At 35.6% G+C, this 17,130-nt stretch overlaps 1 protein-coding gene across 2 annotated transcripts in view; it reads left to right on the plus strand.

Moving 5' to 3' along the window:
• Positions 1 to 17,130, plus strand: part of ITGAV (integrin subunit alpha V) — a 55,683-nt gene that overhangs the window by 27,866 nt on the left and 10,687 nt on the right. For both annotated transcript variants that reach the window (XM_049810507.1, XM_049810499.1), the window contains exons 15-28: positions 526 to 627; positions 1,408 to 1,466; positions 2,492 to 2,646; positions 4,187 to 4,324; positions 5,077 to 5,144; positions 6,323 to 6,470; positions 7,663 to 7,755; positions 8,797 to 8,876; positions 11,085 to 11,165; positions 12,227 to 12,332; positions 13,275 to 13,433; positions 14,845 to 14,958; positions 16,539 to 16,652; positions 16,744 to 16,851. In XM_049810507.1, coding sequence (XP_049666464.1) covers positions 526 to 627; positions 1,408 to 1,466; positions 2,492 to 2,646; positions 4,187 to 4,324; positions 5,077 to 5,144; positions 6,323 to 6,470; positions 7,663 to 7,755; positions 8,797 to 8,876; positions 11,085 to 11,165; positions 12,227 to 12,332; positions 13,275 to 13,433; positions 14,845 to 14,958; positions 16,539 to 16,652; positions 16,744 to 16,851 — 1,525 coding nt within the window. The remainder of the gene's footprint in view (positions 1 to 525; positions 628 to 1,407; positions 1,467 to 2,491; positions 2,647 to 4,186; positions 4,325 to 5,076; positions 5,145 to 6,322; positions 6,471 to 7,662; positions 7,756 to 8,796; positions 8,877 to 11,084; positions 11,166 to 12,226; positions 12,333 to 13,274; positions 13,434 to 14,844; positions 14,959 to 16,538; positions 16,653 to 16,743; positions 16,852 to 17,130) is intronic.

The raw sequence follows: 17,130 nt of genomic DNA on the forward strand, positions 1-17,130 counted from the left end.
TAAAGAAAGCGGGACCAGAGAAGTCTGAAATTCTGCTACTCCACCTTCCAAGCTGCTGGAAGTAAAAAAATGTTATGCTGTTGTTTTCACTGAGTAAATGTACAGTCTGCTATCTGTTATTTATCTTTCTCAATAATCTATAGTTAAGATACAAATAAGCTGTCTTCAAGACTTTCTGAGTGACAGTTTTCTAGATTCAGACACATAGAGGGTGCTGCTAGCTATTGCTCTGCAATCCTGATATTCTCATCCAAACTTGCTCATTTTGGGAACATACCTTATTTCGCTGTGCTAGAAATCAATAGGACTTCCTCTTAACTCAATTTTCCATGTTCTGACTCTGATGGTAATGAAGGAGCCCAAAAAAGCTTCCTGCTTTTCCTTAATCAACACAGTGATTATTTGTTATTCTTGCAGTTTCACTAAATATTGTCTAAGTGTGTATGTGTATATTTCACAATTTGATGGGGAGGGTATTGTCTAACATGGTGTTGAATGCTGCTTAAGAGGGTGTTTTCTTTGCAGGGCTAGACCAGTTATTAGAGTAAATGCTGCCCTGGAAGTTAACCCAACCATTCTAAACCCAGAAAACAAAGCCTGTTCACTGTCAGATGTAAAAGTTTCTTGGTAAGTAGGGTATCTTTGTTTCCCTTTTGAGGGGAGGGACTTTTTTTGTTTTTATTTTCAAAAGCTTTCACTTTTAAAAGGATTCAGGAAGTCTAGTCAGCTAATTAAAAAAAGGCAATCAAACACAGATTTTTCTGAAAGAACAGACAATACAAAATAAGAACTCTTTGACAACAGGGGGAGGACCAACATTGTCTTCAATAGATGCTAGACTGACTCCTAGAGTTACATCCTACCTGTAGAGATTGGCAGTTGTCAGTGTTGAGTAGAGCAAGATCTTCCCAAGATGGTAATGGATCACACAGCTTTTGCAATGTTTTTACCCATTAATTTGCTTTTTAGGTGGGCATGTGGAAAACACTTGGGAAATGATCTGCTCTGCTCTGGTTTTGGTTCTCGTTCCTGGATGATTATCTAAACTCACTTTTCCTTTCTAGTGCTAACTTCCTTTTCAACTCAGTATGCCAGTTCCTTCTAGCTTTAAAAATAAATGAGCCACATTTGATTTCACGAATAAACACTCTGCTTTACAGGTGACGACTACTACATGAATCAAGACTCCAAAGCTTTGCATTGCTTGCATTGCTGTCTACTTATTAATAGGTTATAGTTTCTCTCCCACCAGTAGATAATAGCTTTTGGGAGTGAGCTTTTTGGGAATAGTTTTTTGGGGTGGTCTCAAAAGAGAACACCTTTAAACTGAGAAAAACAGTAAAGGATTTTAGAAGAAAATGAGAAAAAAAGTGTTTGAAATAAATATTTTCTTTTCCTCCACAACAGCTTCAAAGTAAAGTTCTGCTTAAAAGCTGATGGCAAAGGAAAGCTCCCTAATTCACTCAGTAAGTTCTACTAGTTTAAAAACTTTAAAGTCTTTTTATATTGCTTGCAGACATGAGCACCTGTCGCTGTTCTTTTTCATTATTGAAACAGTTGCCTACCCTTTACAGCACAACCTAACAGTTCAGTAACTGTCTACATGATTGTCTTAAGCAGTTTTTTTGCTGAAATTGTGTTCAAGTCAGTGGGATTTGAGCATACTTGGGATTTAAGTATATGTTTAACCACTTGGTGGAACTAGTCTTGGAAAATCTTTGTATTTTACAGAATTGAGATCAACTCTCATTGAGGGGAGTTCTAGACAAGAATATTCAAGTATCTGCATTGTTAGGCCTGAAAAATAAAGACAAGCCACAAGGGGCTTGTTATATTAAAATCCTGACCTTCTGATTGATATTACTGATTTTTTTAATCAGATTCTTTGGATCAGAATGGGAAAAGTTTGTTTCAAACAGGTTTTTAAGTTGTCTCTAAGGGATTTGCTAGTGTGACAGACAGCCTGCTAGAATCAGGTTTTGTCTACCGATTATAAAAGCTTTTCCTTATTTTCTGTATGGCATGGGAAGATTTGTATGGAGGTGGTATGATCTGGAAAGATTCATAAATAGCTGTTACATATGTTAATTTTCATTATGTCAAATATTTGAAGTAAATAGATTAGCAATACAGTTAAATAATGTAAGTGTTATGTGCAAGATTGCTTTACAATTTTCTAGGGGAAAAGAAATTTAACTTTTGTTCTTGCAGTTCTAAAGCAATTATAAATTACAAATTTATCAGTGCTCTTCTGTGTTTCCAGTTTTTAAGGAAAAAGCAGAGTCCAATTAGGACAACAACAGTGCTTGTTACTAGTTTGAGAACTAATGTAGTAACAAATTTTGTATTGGAAGAACTGGAAGTTTTAAAAGTTCCAAGTACTAGGTTTTCATTATAGCTGAAACCAGTGTTCAGCTCCATTTCTGATGGGAATCTGCACTATGTTTAATTGAATGAAACATCCCTAACCTAAATGCTTTGGATTGGACAGATTTCCAAGTGGAGCTGCTGTTGGATAAACTTAAGCAGAAAGGAGCTATAAGGAGAGCTCTCTTTCTCCACAGCAAACAGCCTAGCCACTCTAAGAACATGACTATTACAAAGGGGGGCAAAATGAATTGTGAAGAACTTGATGCCTTTTTGAGGGTAAGTAGCCATTTATGTTTTAGGCAAATAATTTTTGGTGCATTGTTTATTACAAGTTCCCTGTGTTAGGTGTTAAAAAAAAAAAAAATAGAAAAAAGAAATGCTAGGGAAACTTCATGCCGAATGGATAGACTTAAAGTTACTAAAACCATATGTCTGTCCTGGGATATCACTGCTGTCAGAGGATGAATGATGGATATTATTGTGACTAAGGTTCTGGTCACTAAATGGATTGAAAATTCAATTCTGAACTTTGTTATGGACTTCTTGGACAAGACATCTAGGCATAAAATTTGTTACAATTTCCAAGGAACATGACAGTCAATAAGCAGAGGTTGTGCTTCTACTTTGGAGGTAAAAGAATAAAGAAGAATACGGGTCTGCAACTAAAAAGCAAAGATCAGCAAATAACAGAGGAGATGGAGAAGGCTGAAATATTAAGTTTTCTTTTTCTCAGTCTTTTTGTTTTAGTCCCCACAAATGTGGGCAGATGCTAACACAATTAAAAAGTGTAACCTAGTAGAAGAAACACTGGCTGAAGTGAAGACAGACATGTGAAAGTGTAGCTATGTAAGTTAGATGCAGCTCAGATCTATCTCTGAGTACTTATAAATCAAACATAAACCCCCAACCCAATAAAAACACTAGTAATCATTAAGGTTTCTTAGAGGATAGGTAATACTCTTCTTTGACTGGCCTTGTAAGTGAGAACTATATGGAAATAGACATCCCAGATCTCAGTATTAGTAAAGCTTTAACACTTTTCTACCCAACATTCTCATAAAGAAAGTACTGACACGTGACCTAGATGAAATTACCTTAAATTAGATGCAAAACCAGTTAAAACTAAGTTATCAATAGGTTTCTGCCCACAGGAGATAACTTCTGAAGAAAGATCCTGCAATGAGCTGTTCTAGATTCAGTAATTTCCATTATTCTCAGAATTTAGAATAATTAAGCAGAGTTTATGTTGATAAAATCTGTGGCTAATGTAAAGCTAAGAGGTGGTTTGCAAGTACTCTGAAAGGCAGGATTTACATTTAATAAACAGAATAATTTGAAATGAACAATATGAAAGTCAGCAACTCCAAGTAGTAATTTTAGGAAGGAAAAATCACAAGTCCAAAGATGAGTATCTATGAGGGATCTTAGAAGTATACTGAATTTTGTTTGACAGGAAAGAGTGGAATTGTATAGCCCTTTAGGCTTCTTGCTATTTTAGTTCTATGACTTAACACTTCCATATGCTCCAGTTTTCCATTTGTAAAACGGGCATGTTGCTACTAAAATTGTCAGTCTTCAAAGTCTACACTGCAGGTTTTCTGAAAAGAGATAGTCTAGTTTGAAAAAAGCTCAGAAGTTTTAATGGTGTTTTGGCTTCCTCATTCCTACTACAGCGTGAACAATAAAAAAAAAAATACTGCTTAGTATTGCTCTTGGGGATGACTGTTTGTTGCCTATAGAGACTTTTGAAGGATGTGTTTTTGTTGTTGTTTTCTTCACATGTTTTAATTGTAATTCAAATCTCTGGTTTCCTCAGGATGAATCTGAATTTAGAGACAAACTAACTCCTATTACTATTTTTATGGAATATCGTCTGGATTACAGAACAGCTGCAGATGCAACAGGGTTGCACCCTATCCTCAACCAGTTCACTCCTGCTAATATGAGCAGACAGGTACACTTCTTACGCAATCTATGATGAGAGAACACAGAATGTATTTTCAGCTTTCAGTACTTATTCAATACTTATGGTCATCTTAGGACTTCTGAAAAATTAAGATACCAAAATATACATGTAGGTTTTAGTCTTTAAATTATGGAAATATTAATGGTTATTGTATGTTTGTCTTCTCTTTTTTTTCCTTCTCTCTGTCAAATTTCTTTTTTGACATGTTATTCCTTAGTGCCAGACTTCCTTTTCATGCATACTAAGTAACTGGAGAAAAGCAGTTAGAGTAGTATTGAAGGTGTTAATCATAAAGGATCGGTGTGTTACATCCTTTGCTCATACTATGCTGCTCTATGTATATTATGTTTATCCCTATAAGCTAATAAACATAGTTTATTAGCTAATAACTCTTAAGCTAATAAACATAGTTTTTCTATTTCTGCCCTTCATACAAATTTTTACACTTGTTTGTAAAGAGGGTAGTGGAGATGCAACTCAAGATGAACAGATTATTCAGAGTATGGAAGGAAGATTATGATATGTAGACATCAGTCCTAGAATTGCAGTGTGGGAGGATGAGCACAGTGCCCTCCATATATAAAAATTCATTTGTTCTCTTCTGAGACTAATGAGATGAAGATACCTCATAACGAGCTATTTAGAAAATTTTTATTTGGTGATGAAACAGTATTATTGGAAATGTGTGATAGAACAGATGCAGGAATTATTACAACAGTATGCATTTGATTTTTGCATAGGCACATATTCTGCTGGATTGTGGTGATGATAATGTCTGCAAACCAAAACTGGAGGTTTCAGTAGAAAGGTAAATACATGAGAAAAATGCTACAGGGAAAAGTAACTTCCCTACTTGAATTCTGAACTTCAAGAGCTTGTAATACTTTTGTTAAGAGGATTGAAGTAAGTAGGACTCCTCCATGTATACAATCTAAACTCATGCTTATTTAAGGAAAACCCATTTTCTGCTTTGTAACCTAATGTCTTCAGCAGGTAATACAGGGAGACCACACGCCACCACCCCAGCCCCCACTATAAGTATACAGTATTTATTTGTATATTTGCTAGGCTGGACATGCATAGCAAGCGTAAAACAGTGTTAGTTGCAATTGTACCACTGTTCAGTTATTTAATACTAGACAGACACGTGAAGATGTGAACAGGCATGATTTAATCCAGCAAGGGGTGGAGTAGGACTCTGTTGTCACACGTATGAAAAAAAATTGTTAATATTGGTAATATCTCTTATTAAACCTGGAAAAAATAAACAATTTTTAACTCATAACTATTCCATGAGCCCGGGCTTTTTGTGCTTTGTATGCCTGAAAGCCATTCTTAGTGTATTATCTTTACTCATAAATGTAATCTCTGGGGGTTTTTTATGCCCTTAGTGAAGAGGTATAGCATATGCACATGTATGTAGGTAGTACAGTTCACAAGCATACTGATTCATGCAGACGCTTCCAGAAACATTTTACATCAGTACAGGCACAGTTTGGTTTCCTTGTAGTTGGTGAAATGAAAATACATTGTTTGGAAAGATACTCTTTTTGTATCTGGAACAAATGAATATTACAGAGGTCTTGGCTGTATTCTGTAGTTGAGACTTCCATCAGTTTTGTTACAAATGTATGCTTGTATCTCTTGCTAAGTAGGCTTGTAATTAAAAATGTACACAGTGATTTAGCTGTTCATAGTTTGTTGTTCTTTGTAAAAAAAAAAAGTGTCAGTGGTTTTGTGGTTTATTGTAAAGTATATAAAAAAGATTCTTACAAAACAACATGTAATATTTGCTCCATTTTTGTGATTATAGACACGTTTTTGTTTTAAACACAGTGTAGAGCTCTCCTGATATTCCTGAAGCATAGGTACTGCCTCTAGATTTCTCTGATGTCTTTGTGCAATTTCAAAATGTCTCTTGTTTCTCTAAGTTCAACACACTTCAAAACCTGAATGCAGTTCATTTTTTACACTTGTTTTTTGTAGTGATCAGAAGCAGATATATATTGGTGATGACAATCCCTTGACACTAATTGTCAGTGCTCAGAATCAAGGGGAAGGAGCCTATGAAGCAGAACTCTTTGTCATCGTTCCACCCCAAGCAGATTTCATTGGTGTTGTTCGTAACAATGAGGTAAAATTCCAACTATCTATCTTCTTTGAGTAGTCATACTTCAGGTACTGCTATGGAAGGCTGTGGGACAGGGTCTGTCAGTGGTGCTTTTTATGCTTCAATCTTAAAGCACAGCACTGAAAAAATTAAAAGGTTCTTCCAAGCCCTAAAGCTATATAACACCTTGCTGAATGGTTCCAGTTTGAGCGTACTCCTAGCAACAGAGGAGAATCATCTGTGTGTTGGAGCTTGACACACAGAGTTTATCTGCTACAAGTCTTTATTTGAACAGTGCCCTTGCTAATTTATTTAAATTTAGACTTAGCATGTGATATGCTAGGTAAAGAGCTGGGCATCTGTGAGGCAAAAAGTGATGTTGTGTATTATTATTATTCTCTTCCTAAATACATACCTAAGTATGTGGAAAGTCTTGGGTGTCAGTTATCCTGACTACACAGAACATTAAATTTATTTCCTTACTTTCCCTTGTATTATAAAATGTCTGCATAATCTGTGTTTCTTTGAAAACATGTTGGTATAGTCCAAATTTTGGTTTAGCCCATTATAGCTATATATAAGTAACATACTTTCAGATTTTCTTCATCCTTGTTTTTATTTGGTATAATCTATGATCAGTCAATATATCTGTAAAGTTGCAGAATGTTAAGGTGAAAACTAATTTCCCCCTATATCAAAGGATTCCAACTTTGATACCACATCCTTCATAGACATTGGACCATGCCTTGGTTTCGTTCTTCAGTTTGCCCCTGCTACTCTAGAGGTTTGTGTTGTGGCTTTATCCAAAATCTGATAGCTCCTCTGAGACCTCTTTTTGAGTAAGCTAGTAAATATTCATGTTATTTTCCCTTCCAGTGTTTATCTTCCTATGGAGAGTTTGCCCAATTGCCAAAGTTTCCTCACATAAGTTTTAAAGAATCAGGTGAAGAAATGCTTTAGGTCACAAAAATCATCAGTGCTATGAGTGTCTTTTTTTTATAACCTTGGAAAGAGCATCTATCTTGTATCAAAAATACTTGTCTCCATGGAGACCTTTATACTCAGATTTTATTTAATTGTAGTGCTTGACTGTGTTAGGACTGAGAAATTATATTAAAATTAATGCAGCATATCTAGAACTTTTCTCCAGACTTTCATCCAGGTGTCCAAATGTGAAGAATGACATTCCTTAATATTGCTTTCTGGTTTACTGCAGGCTTTAGCAAGACTGTCATGTGCATTTAAAACAGAGAATCAAACTCGCATGGTAGTTTGTGACCTGGGAAATCCCATGAAAGCAGGAACTAAGGTAAGACTTGGTCCAACAGGTGTCTGGTAGCTGAAACAGGAGTGCAGTTGGCATTTTTCTTAATGACAGCAGTGTTTGGGCAGGATTTCACTCACAGGAATTTAAGATTAGGTCTAGCTCACATTTAGCTGTCCACGTTTAGTTAGCTCAGTGGTAATTGGTTTGAAGTTTTCAGCTAAATCAAAGGCTGAAAGGAGCGTTCATGAGTTTTATGATGCAACTCAAAAGGAGTAGTTCATTAAACAATGGAATTAATGAACTCTGGTCCCTCATGAGTTGGTCTTTAGGTTTATCTGATATTTATTTTTTAGTATCTAACAAAGAGCTAGCTCATAATACACCTTTCTCTTAGTGGAAACCTAATAGTCCTTCTCTATTCTGCCTACTTTTGTGAAGTTTGAGAGTTTTGTCTAATTCAGACCTCTGCAATTTCACCAACCGTAGCTGAAATTGGAAGAATTAAAAAACTCTTAGTGGGACCTGGCAGTTACTAAGATGGTTTGACATAATAAGTCTTTTTTTCTGAGGAAATAAAGTGAAAATCAGTCACAATTACAGACACTTTGATGGTGCTTTTCTTCCAAGAGACTTCTTGTATAGATGAATAAATGTTATTTCCAAAGTCTTTCTGTCAAGCTGAACTATACAGATGTCGAAGCAACTATCATGCACTGACTTAGAACAAACCTTGGGAACTGAATTTAGAATCATTAAAGCGTGCCCTGTTCCTTAGACTACAGTACTTTTTGCAACACATAAGGAGGCTTAGTTACGTGTAAAAATGGCTGAACCAAAAGGGGTTAGCATGATGTAAACCTTATGTTTCTATTTTGTGGCAGTGATGCATCAGCTGAAATCTACAGAGAGCGCAGTACATTTCTAGTCTTGATGAACTGGACAAGTTTTATTTGACAATTCTCTGTGTGTGTTCTCTTATGACCACAAGCCTCAAGCAATTTTGTTGTATTATAATAGTATTAAGAAGCTGTTATCATGTATTTTATTGTGCTTCCACTGAACCACGATGATTTTTTTCTAAAGCTATTAGCTGGCCTGCGTTTCAGTGTGCACCAGCAGTCTGAAATGGATACCTCTGTGAAGTTTGACTTGCAAATCCGAAGGTATGGAAATCTATGAGTATGTACCTCACCTGGTAGATAACATGCTGAGTAAACAGACTGTGAACTTAGCAGTTACTTTCACTCTGGACTAATTCTCTGGCATTTGCCTTGTAATTGTTTAAAAAATAAACACATTTTTTTAATGAATTATGTTTTCTAAAATAGAGGAAAAAATGTAAGAAAACACAGTTTTCTGTTTGAATGCAGTTTCTTTTACTTACAGCTTTTAGGTAAGCCATGGCACAAGTGAAACACTAATGAGGAACAAAACCATTTAAAATGTTTCAAGAAAAACTTTGTGGCTTTGTACCTGCATACCATTGTGATCTCCTGACACTTGCATAGTGCCACAGAATGACTTGTGTCTTTGGGTTTCTAGCCCTGTTTTAAAACTGATGTTTGAACTCATGAATTCCTTCTGATGTAAAGCCAGAATTTCAAATTTCATGAGTTTTGAGGATGAGAGTTTTAAGTCTTTCAGAAAAGGCAATGCATGTGATGGTCTGAGCAGAAGCAACATGCAGTGAACCATTTTAAGTGCTTTACAGTAGCCAGCATAAGAGACCCTAAAAATTAAATGGAACAAAACATTAGTGTTTCTGTTAATTATAAGATGAGCGCAGTGCTTTCATATAAATATGATACATAAATCTGAATTTATACTTTCTGGAGGTGGTATTTAAGAGTTTATGTGATCAATAGGACTCTCTTTACCCAATACAGTTTTATGTTGCTTAATGGACAGTACAAATACATCTGCCTTACCTCCCACCCTCACCATGTTGGACCAGAAGCTTCTTTTCTTTTTTCCATTTAAGGGCTTCATTTTTTTTAATGCAGTGAATAAACTATTCTCATCCACATATGCGTTTTCCATCTACAAGAGTTAAATAAGTTTAAACCTGCCATTCTATTTTAATGTTACGGTGGTTTGCCATACTGATCAAAGGCCTTGGCAGCATTAATATCTCTTTGATCTCACATTGCTGTCCAATTTTTTTTCCCTCTTCTCCATCAGTTAGTAAGCAACACCAGTGGCATGTGACTCCAGTTCTTTGCAGAAAGTGATCTTCTCTGGGGTGTCTGTTGTCTTCCTTGGGCTAACAGCAGTCACTAACTACCTTTCACTGGGAGAAAAAACAGTCAGTGAGGTTGCTTAAGTCATGGTTCTCTTCAGATGGAGGAGTAAGGAAGTTCCTGTAATGTTTTACATGTTTTATGGAAGGAATTTCCTTATATGACTTATGGATGCAAGAACAGTGATGCAACTGAACATGGTAATCACAGTTCATCATGACAGGCATTATCAAAGTAGTATCTGTAAAAGGTTTTAAATATCACATTAGTTATCTTTAAACTCACAAAGTTAGATTTCCGAAGCTGGCACAATTCCTATCAGAACAACTCTAGTCTCTGAAAGAAAGAGGTATTTGCAGGTTGGGAAGAAAACACTGTTGGATGTATTTTTTGATTACAGTAGCAGTGAAGAATAATTGGAGGATTCAGGGAGATCTTTCTGAAGGAAATTGTTTAGCAAGGCAGACAGAATAATCAGATGTGTCTGAGTTGATCAGAATACTGTTCCCAGCTTCGCTTTGAGGGGAATAGGAGTGGTCTCTGTATTTCTTTTTCTCTGTTTACAAGGAAAGTCTGAAGAAATTTTATGTGTGAATGGCTCTACATGCCTTAATATCTGTCATCTCTTGGTGCATCTGAAGTGTAGGAATCAGATGTTAAGTGCATTCATTTACTGGTTTAAACACTGTGAAGAGGGGTAAGCAAGAGTAGTCCTAGCATACTTCTCTGCCCTGGGACTAGTTTGAAGCCAACAAGTCCCCGAGCAAAACAGATGTCCTAAAGTGGAATTTAAGGCTCTGCTAGCTCTATAGTTGATGTTATCCCACAGCACTGGCATTTGAATTTTCTTATATGTGGCAGCTAAGGAACAGAGTCAGCATTAGCTTTGTGTCATTTATTGACTTCTCCCTGCCGAGGGATCTCCAAACTGCGCTGAGGGTGGGATGGTCATGCATTTAAGTGAGAACTTGCTGGAATCTGCTCCTTATTTTTTAGCAATTATGCTTTCCTGCAGTGGCTCAGGAGTCATGCTGTGATGTTTCATTACAATTATTTTAAGGTGTGGGTTGTTTTGGTTTTTTTTTTAATACTTAGCTTATTTCATGTAACAAATTAACATTTTCTTTGCAGTTCCAACCTGTACGACAATCTAAGTCCAGTAGCATTCTATCAGGCTGACCTTGCTATTTTAGCAGCAGTTGAAATCAGAGGGTAAGCATTGATACTGTTTTAATAAACATCTTTCTCAAATGAGCTTTGAATGTTTGTTTCTTTATATTCACTGAACTTTCTTTCAGGTCTGCATAAGTTTTCAGGAAGCCTTAGGGAATTTTTAATCTTAAAGAAAATATGGTTCTCTCTAGCCACCCTTTGGGCTTTCAGATCTTAAATAATTCTAAATAATTACAAAATTAATTCCAAAAAGGAATGTTGTGTCCTCTATTGCTAATGGTTTTTTAGAATAATAATAATAATAATAAAAAAACCCAACTCTTATTTTTGCAGTTGGACACATTTCTCCATGTCACTTTCCTCCTCCACAACCAACTGGGTTTTCATCTGAAAACCCCTGAAACCTTTTCTAAAACCAAAGTTGAAAAACCTATTGAAGATAATGCCCTACAATGCCCTCACCTTCTTCAGTCTTAAGCATAGTATTAGTATTGTAATGACTCCATTACCTCTATTACTTTTGCTTACCAGAAATCTATAATTCACACCTAAAAGCTGTACAATCCTTTTGCTTAGACAGTTAACTCAGTTTCCGGAGTCATAATTTTTTAAAATTCCCACTACATTCCTGATTGTGATCTAAGTTTGTTGATATCTGAGAGGTGCAGAGATGGTACGACTGAAAAGCATTATTGCTAGCTTCGCTGTTTTCACTGCGTGCTGAATTAATTCTTATGACTGTACTGATAAGTCTCTACATCATCAATATTTTTTATTATCAAAGTATTTCATACTTGTGGTTTTTGGATTACATGTGTGTATCTTAATTCTCTTAATGGTTTACTAGATGTTGTAGGATGAATCCAAAGTTTAGGACAGGAAAAAAATGTTTCTAAATACAAGGTTCATCTTTTCATGTACAGAAGAAAATTGAACACTTAATATGTAAGCCACTCAACCTCTGTTCTTTCTGTTTTTATATACAGAGGTTGAAAAATTGAAGACTGTATTTTAAGCATGTTGATTTTTTGAGATAGTCTAGAGAATTACATTTATCGTTTCATACTTTATAATAATGACTTGTTTGCTCTGCTGTTTAGTGTGTCGTCTCCTGATCACATATTCCTTCCTATTGCAAACTGGCAGCCGAAGGAGAATCCAGAAACAGAAGATGATATTGGGCCTCTAGTACAGCATATCTATGAGGTATGTGATTACTACTAATTTCAGTGACACAATTCTGTGATAAATGAAAAGCAATCATTTGGTGTAGCTTTTCTCTGGAGTAAATTACAATTTTTTTCTCCATTTTGTTCTTGCATGGAAACAAAGATTTTTTTTTTATTATTATTTTTTTAATGCTGCGTCAATAACTGGTATCTGCAAGAAGAGTTGGAATACCTGCAATTAGTGTAACAGGAGTAGCCAAATAGAAGCATCTCAATTTTACATCATTACACATATTGTATTTTCTAGCCCTTCCAGATCTAGATAAAACATTTGAAGTAACTTGAACTCAGAAAATGACTCATGGCTGTAAATTATTCAGCATCCTCATTCGTATTCCAGCTACTCTGAATCATTATTGTCAAGTCTTTTGCCCTGAAAAATTTTAAGTATTTAAAGTTGCCTTAAAAGAATGATCACAGCTTTAATCTAGATTGTTTAATTAAATAAAACTTTACCGAGATATCTTTGTGAGTAAGAATAGTTGAAAGATGTTCTAGAACTTGAGACCATTTATCTAGTGAAATTGATGGGTGTATATATCTGTGCTCAGAGTATCTTGGCTGAGTCACATACAGTGGCTGTGACTCATGCCACTACCAAAAACCTACCAAACCCCCCCGATTTTTTCAAGGAAAGAAGTTACATTTCTTCAAGGCAAAAAACCTAATGCCATATAGCTTTTCTTTGAAGTAATTTTTATGAAATTACAGAATTTTAAGTTTTGCCTGTTGGGGCTTGAAGTTTAGCTACCATTTTTAGGTAAAGTTGTTGATGCTATTACCAGAAGTGGTTGGGGGTTAGGGTAGCAGCACTATCATTTATGGCTCAAATGTAAAATAACAACTATATGCACATTAACAAAGAAGGTGGCATTGTTTGCGGATTTTTTACGTCTGTTAACTTTACTTTCATAATCAGCTGAGAAACAATGGTCCAAGTGCATTCAGCAAGGTGATGATGACTCTGCAGTGGCCTTACAAATATAAAAACTACACACTGTTGTATATTGTTCAGTATGAAATTGATGGTCCCATGAACTGCACTTCTGATATGGAAATCAATCCATTGAAAATTAAGGTAAGCAGGACTTTCTTTTTGTTTGAGTGGAATGAGGTATATTTGTTCTGGAAACACTCAAAATACCCAAATCCCTGAGAATATCTAACGCTGTCTGAGTTAAGTTTTCATCTGTTGCTGAGGAACAAGACTGCACTGTTTGATAGTACTTGACAATGTGTATAGCAGGTGAAATAAAAGGTAGACAATAGATTGTCAACCCAAAGGTAAATTTGTCTTGTTTCTTTTTGTTGTGTTGGTTTTTTTTTTTCACTTGAAGACTGTATGAGTTCTAAGTCTAAAGCAATGGAATTACTGAATGTGGTCATAAACAAAAACATTCCAGATGCTTCTGGGCTGTTTATGTAAATTTTCTGGGGTTTATTTCTTGGAAGAAAATGGCACTGTTTTTTCTATTACTAGCTTATTTTTCTAGGCCCTCATCCAAATGCCACAGAGGTCAATAAGGGTGCTTCAATGGTGCTTAAAAGTATGCTACAACTGCCAGCAAAACATGCAGTTTGGAGAGCACAGAGCAGAAGGAGCTCCTTTTTCCTAGGTTGGACCAGACAAAGAAACACCAGATAAAAACCAGCAAGTTTGAGAGTAGAGAGCTGAATTCTAGGACAATTTGGAACAAGTAGTAAAAATCAGTATATTGGTTCTAGAAGAATTTAAGCAAACATATGTATGAAAAGAGTAAGGGAAGATATTCAGTGTATAGAACAACAAAGAATACTCATGTATCTGATAATCAGAAAGAACTTTAGTGAATATATAAATACGAATTTCCTGTGCTTTTGCTATACCATTTGTAATAATATATTTTTCACAACTCTCTTGTAAGTTTCCTCATATAAATTTGTTATGTAGGGGACAAATAGCATGGCTCTGCCTAGTACCGTATGTAAACTTGCAATTTTACATTGGGAATTTCTAAGGGATTACTGAAATAATTTATTAAACCTACTGTGTACTTTTTCAAGCCCCTCCTAAAAAAGTTGTTTTGTGTATGTCTGGATATGTGTACGCATGTACAGTGGTATGTGGTACACCAGTACCATACTAGTGCTGCTTTTTCAGAGTTAAAAACTGAAATGTTGAGGAAAAACTTTTAATACAAGATTGCAAAACGGAATTATTTATTGCAGTCTGAGAGTATTTTTTTTCTATGCATGAAAAAGTTTTGAGTTGAAGAATTAAGATACTCAAGGCTCTATGTTTGTTCGTAGTAGAAATTTGCATCAGTGATCTAGAAAAGGCAGTAACATTTTAATTACACCTGTAGGTAAAGGTAGGTTCTGAAGAATAGCTAGGGGGTAGAGAGAGAGAAACCTGATCAGTTACATATTTTCTTGACCTTAACTTTGAAGACTGCAAATATCTAAATGTGAGAATTATTTATTGTTTGGGTTTCCTTGGTGTATCCTAGATTTCTGCTTCTAAAGACGATGATAAGAATGAAACACTTAGCAGGGAAGATAATCGGGATCATCGTATCAGTCGAAGGGATATAACAGCCATTGAAGGAGATGTGCATACTTTGGTAAGCTCTCAGCATTGATATGTTGGTAATATGTTCAGTTTTTTTTAATGAAGATGGAGATGAAAGCTCCAGGAGATGAAGAATCATTCCAGAAAGCTGTGTTCTGTATTTAAATGGTTAACAAATGAAAGAGCCATATGCTCTGGAGCTGTTTTGTTTTGGTTTTCTAATGTGCATCAGATTTCTTCAGGGTGGTCAGCCAGTGAGGCATATGCTTACAGTTTTGTGCTGTTATGGTTTAAGTCCTTAAAAACAAAGGTCAAGTTGGGCACTTCCTGTCAGTCTTCTATATTGTGCTGTTCTCCGAATTTGAAAAATCAGTACTTTATAGGAGGAAGGCTGGTAAAATAGGATAACTGAGAGGAAGCAGGCGAGTGCTGCAGTCATCACCTTTGCTACAAATTACAGTTGATTTCACATGATGTGTTTCATAGCTGATCAGTGGCCTTTCTGCAGTCAGACACATGGAGGACCTGTCCTTTCTAAACAAGATTGGAAATAATCTGTAATATGAAGTAAATATAGTACTGTATCACCGTCTTTGTAACTGCGCTTGCAGACATGCACCTCTCCCTGCTCTGGGCAAGGCAGGACAGGCAGGCAGCTGAGAGAAATGCTTGGGAGTTTAGGACAGGACTAAGGCAGTACACCCCAATGCCAGAAATGTTTAGACTTGGGAGAGGACAAAAAAAGGGCTGAGCAAAGAAAGTGAAAATAGGAATTAATTTCTTATTTTATGGGGAGAAAAGTTACTTTATTTTTTTAAATATAAGCTACAAATATTCTTTAGTATCTATAAATGCAGTTCTGAATGTTGGGTTTGTGGTTTGTATTTTTTTTTTTTTAAAGGCTTGGGTTTTGCCAGATCTTCCCAGTGACTTGGCACGATTTCACCCCAGAGACTAATGTCCAGTATTCATAATAATTTCACTGAGTCATACTTACACTGGCAGATGTACCTACACTGTACAGTGCTTTTATCTATAGTACAGCTAAAATCACAATTATAAAATGAAGCCTTGTTTTGCTCTGCTTTCTTCTTGAAATACTGATGGTTTAGCATCAATATTGTCTGATGGATTTTAATGGAAACGTGCTTGAGAAAGGCCAGCTGAACTTCTGTAGTCGTAAGTATGGCTTATAGATTAGGTCAGTCAGTCAAGTTTGAAGACTTCCGTTGAATGCAACAACGTGTATTTTGTTGGCACCAAGTACAGTTAATTGCCATGAGTTTTCCTATCAAAAAACATGCGCGTAATGTGAATTGACCAGAAACTGTCCCCCCCCACCCCCCAACATTTTTTTCCTACATATGTAGATAAAGTACATACCTTAAAGCTACTGCCAGCTGTTTCACTTTTGGGATCCAAGTGGCTCACATAATATTTTTCTCAGTGCATACTTATGGGACACTGTAAGTAATTATTCAATATTGGGGGTTATTGAATATATTTGAATAGTTTATTGTGCTTTGCCAGGAAAAGAAGACTATTTAAAGTATGTGTATGAGTATAGTAATGCCATTAACAACTTTTCAAATATGTTCATATTTGGAATATCCTTCCTCCTTTTATATGCAGGGCTGTGGAACTGCTGACTGTTTAAAGATAGTCTGTCAAGTTGGCCATCTGGAAAGGGGAAAGAGTGCAATATTGTATTTAAAATCACGCCTTTGGACCCAAACTTTCATGAATGTGAGTGTGAATATTCTGTCCCTGCTTCCGAAACATAAAAAAGTGGTTTTGGTATCCTCATGCAACACTAAATTTGTTTTTTCTTACACAGAAAGAAAATCAGAATCACTCCTATTCTCTCAAATCGTCTGCTTCTTTCAATGTTATAGAGTTCCCTTATAAGAACCTTTCCTTTGAAGATATCCACAATTCTACAGTAGTAAGTCATTTACATCCAGCTTGAGTTACCATACATAGTTACTTTGAAATTAATACAAAACCAATGATTGTTGAGTAGCTTTTTTGTGGCTTGCTATAATTGTAGTTTTATCAAATATTTGATTCATGTATTAATTTCAGTTATACACATACAATTGAGGATAAAACAAAAATTTTTGTCCTACAACTAGAGTTAACAATATTTGTAGCTTTAAAGACTTAACTGAAAATGAAAAAAAAAAAAGATGGTGAACAGTCCTAATGTTCTTGTTAATGCCAT

The sequence above is a fragment of the Accipiter gentilis genome, chromosome 1 (assembly GCF_929443795.1).
Source record: "Accipiter gentilis chromosome 1, bAccGen1.1, whole genome shotgun sequence".
Classification (NCBI taxonomy): Eukaryota; Metazoa; Chordata; class Aves; order Accipitriformes; family Accipitridae; genus Astur; species Astur gentilis.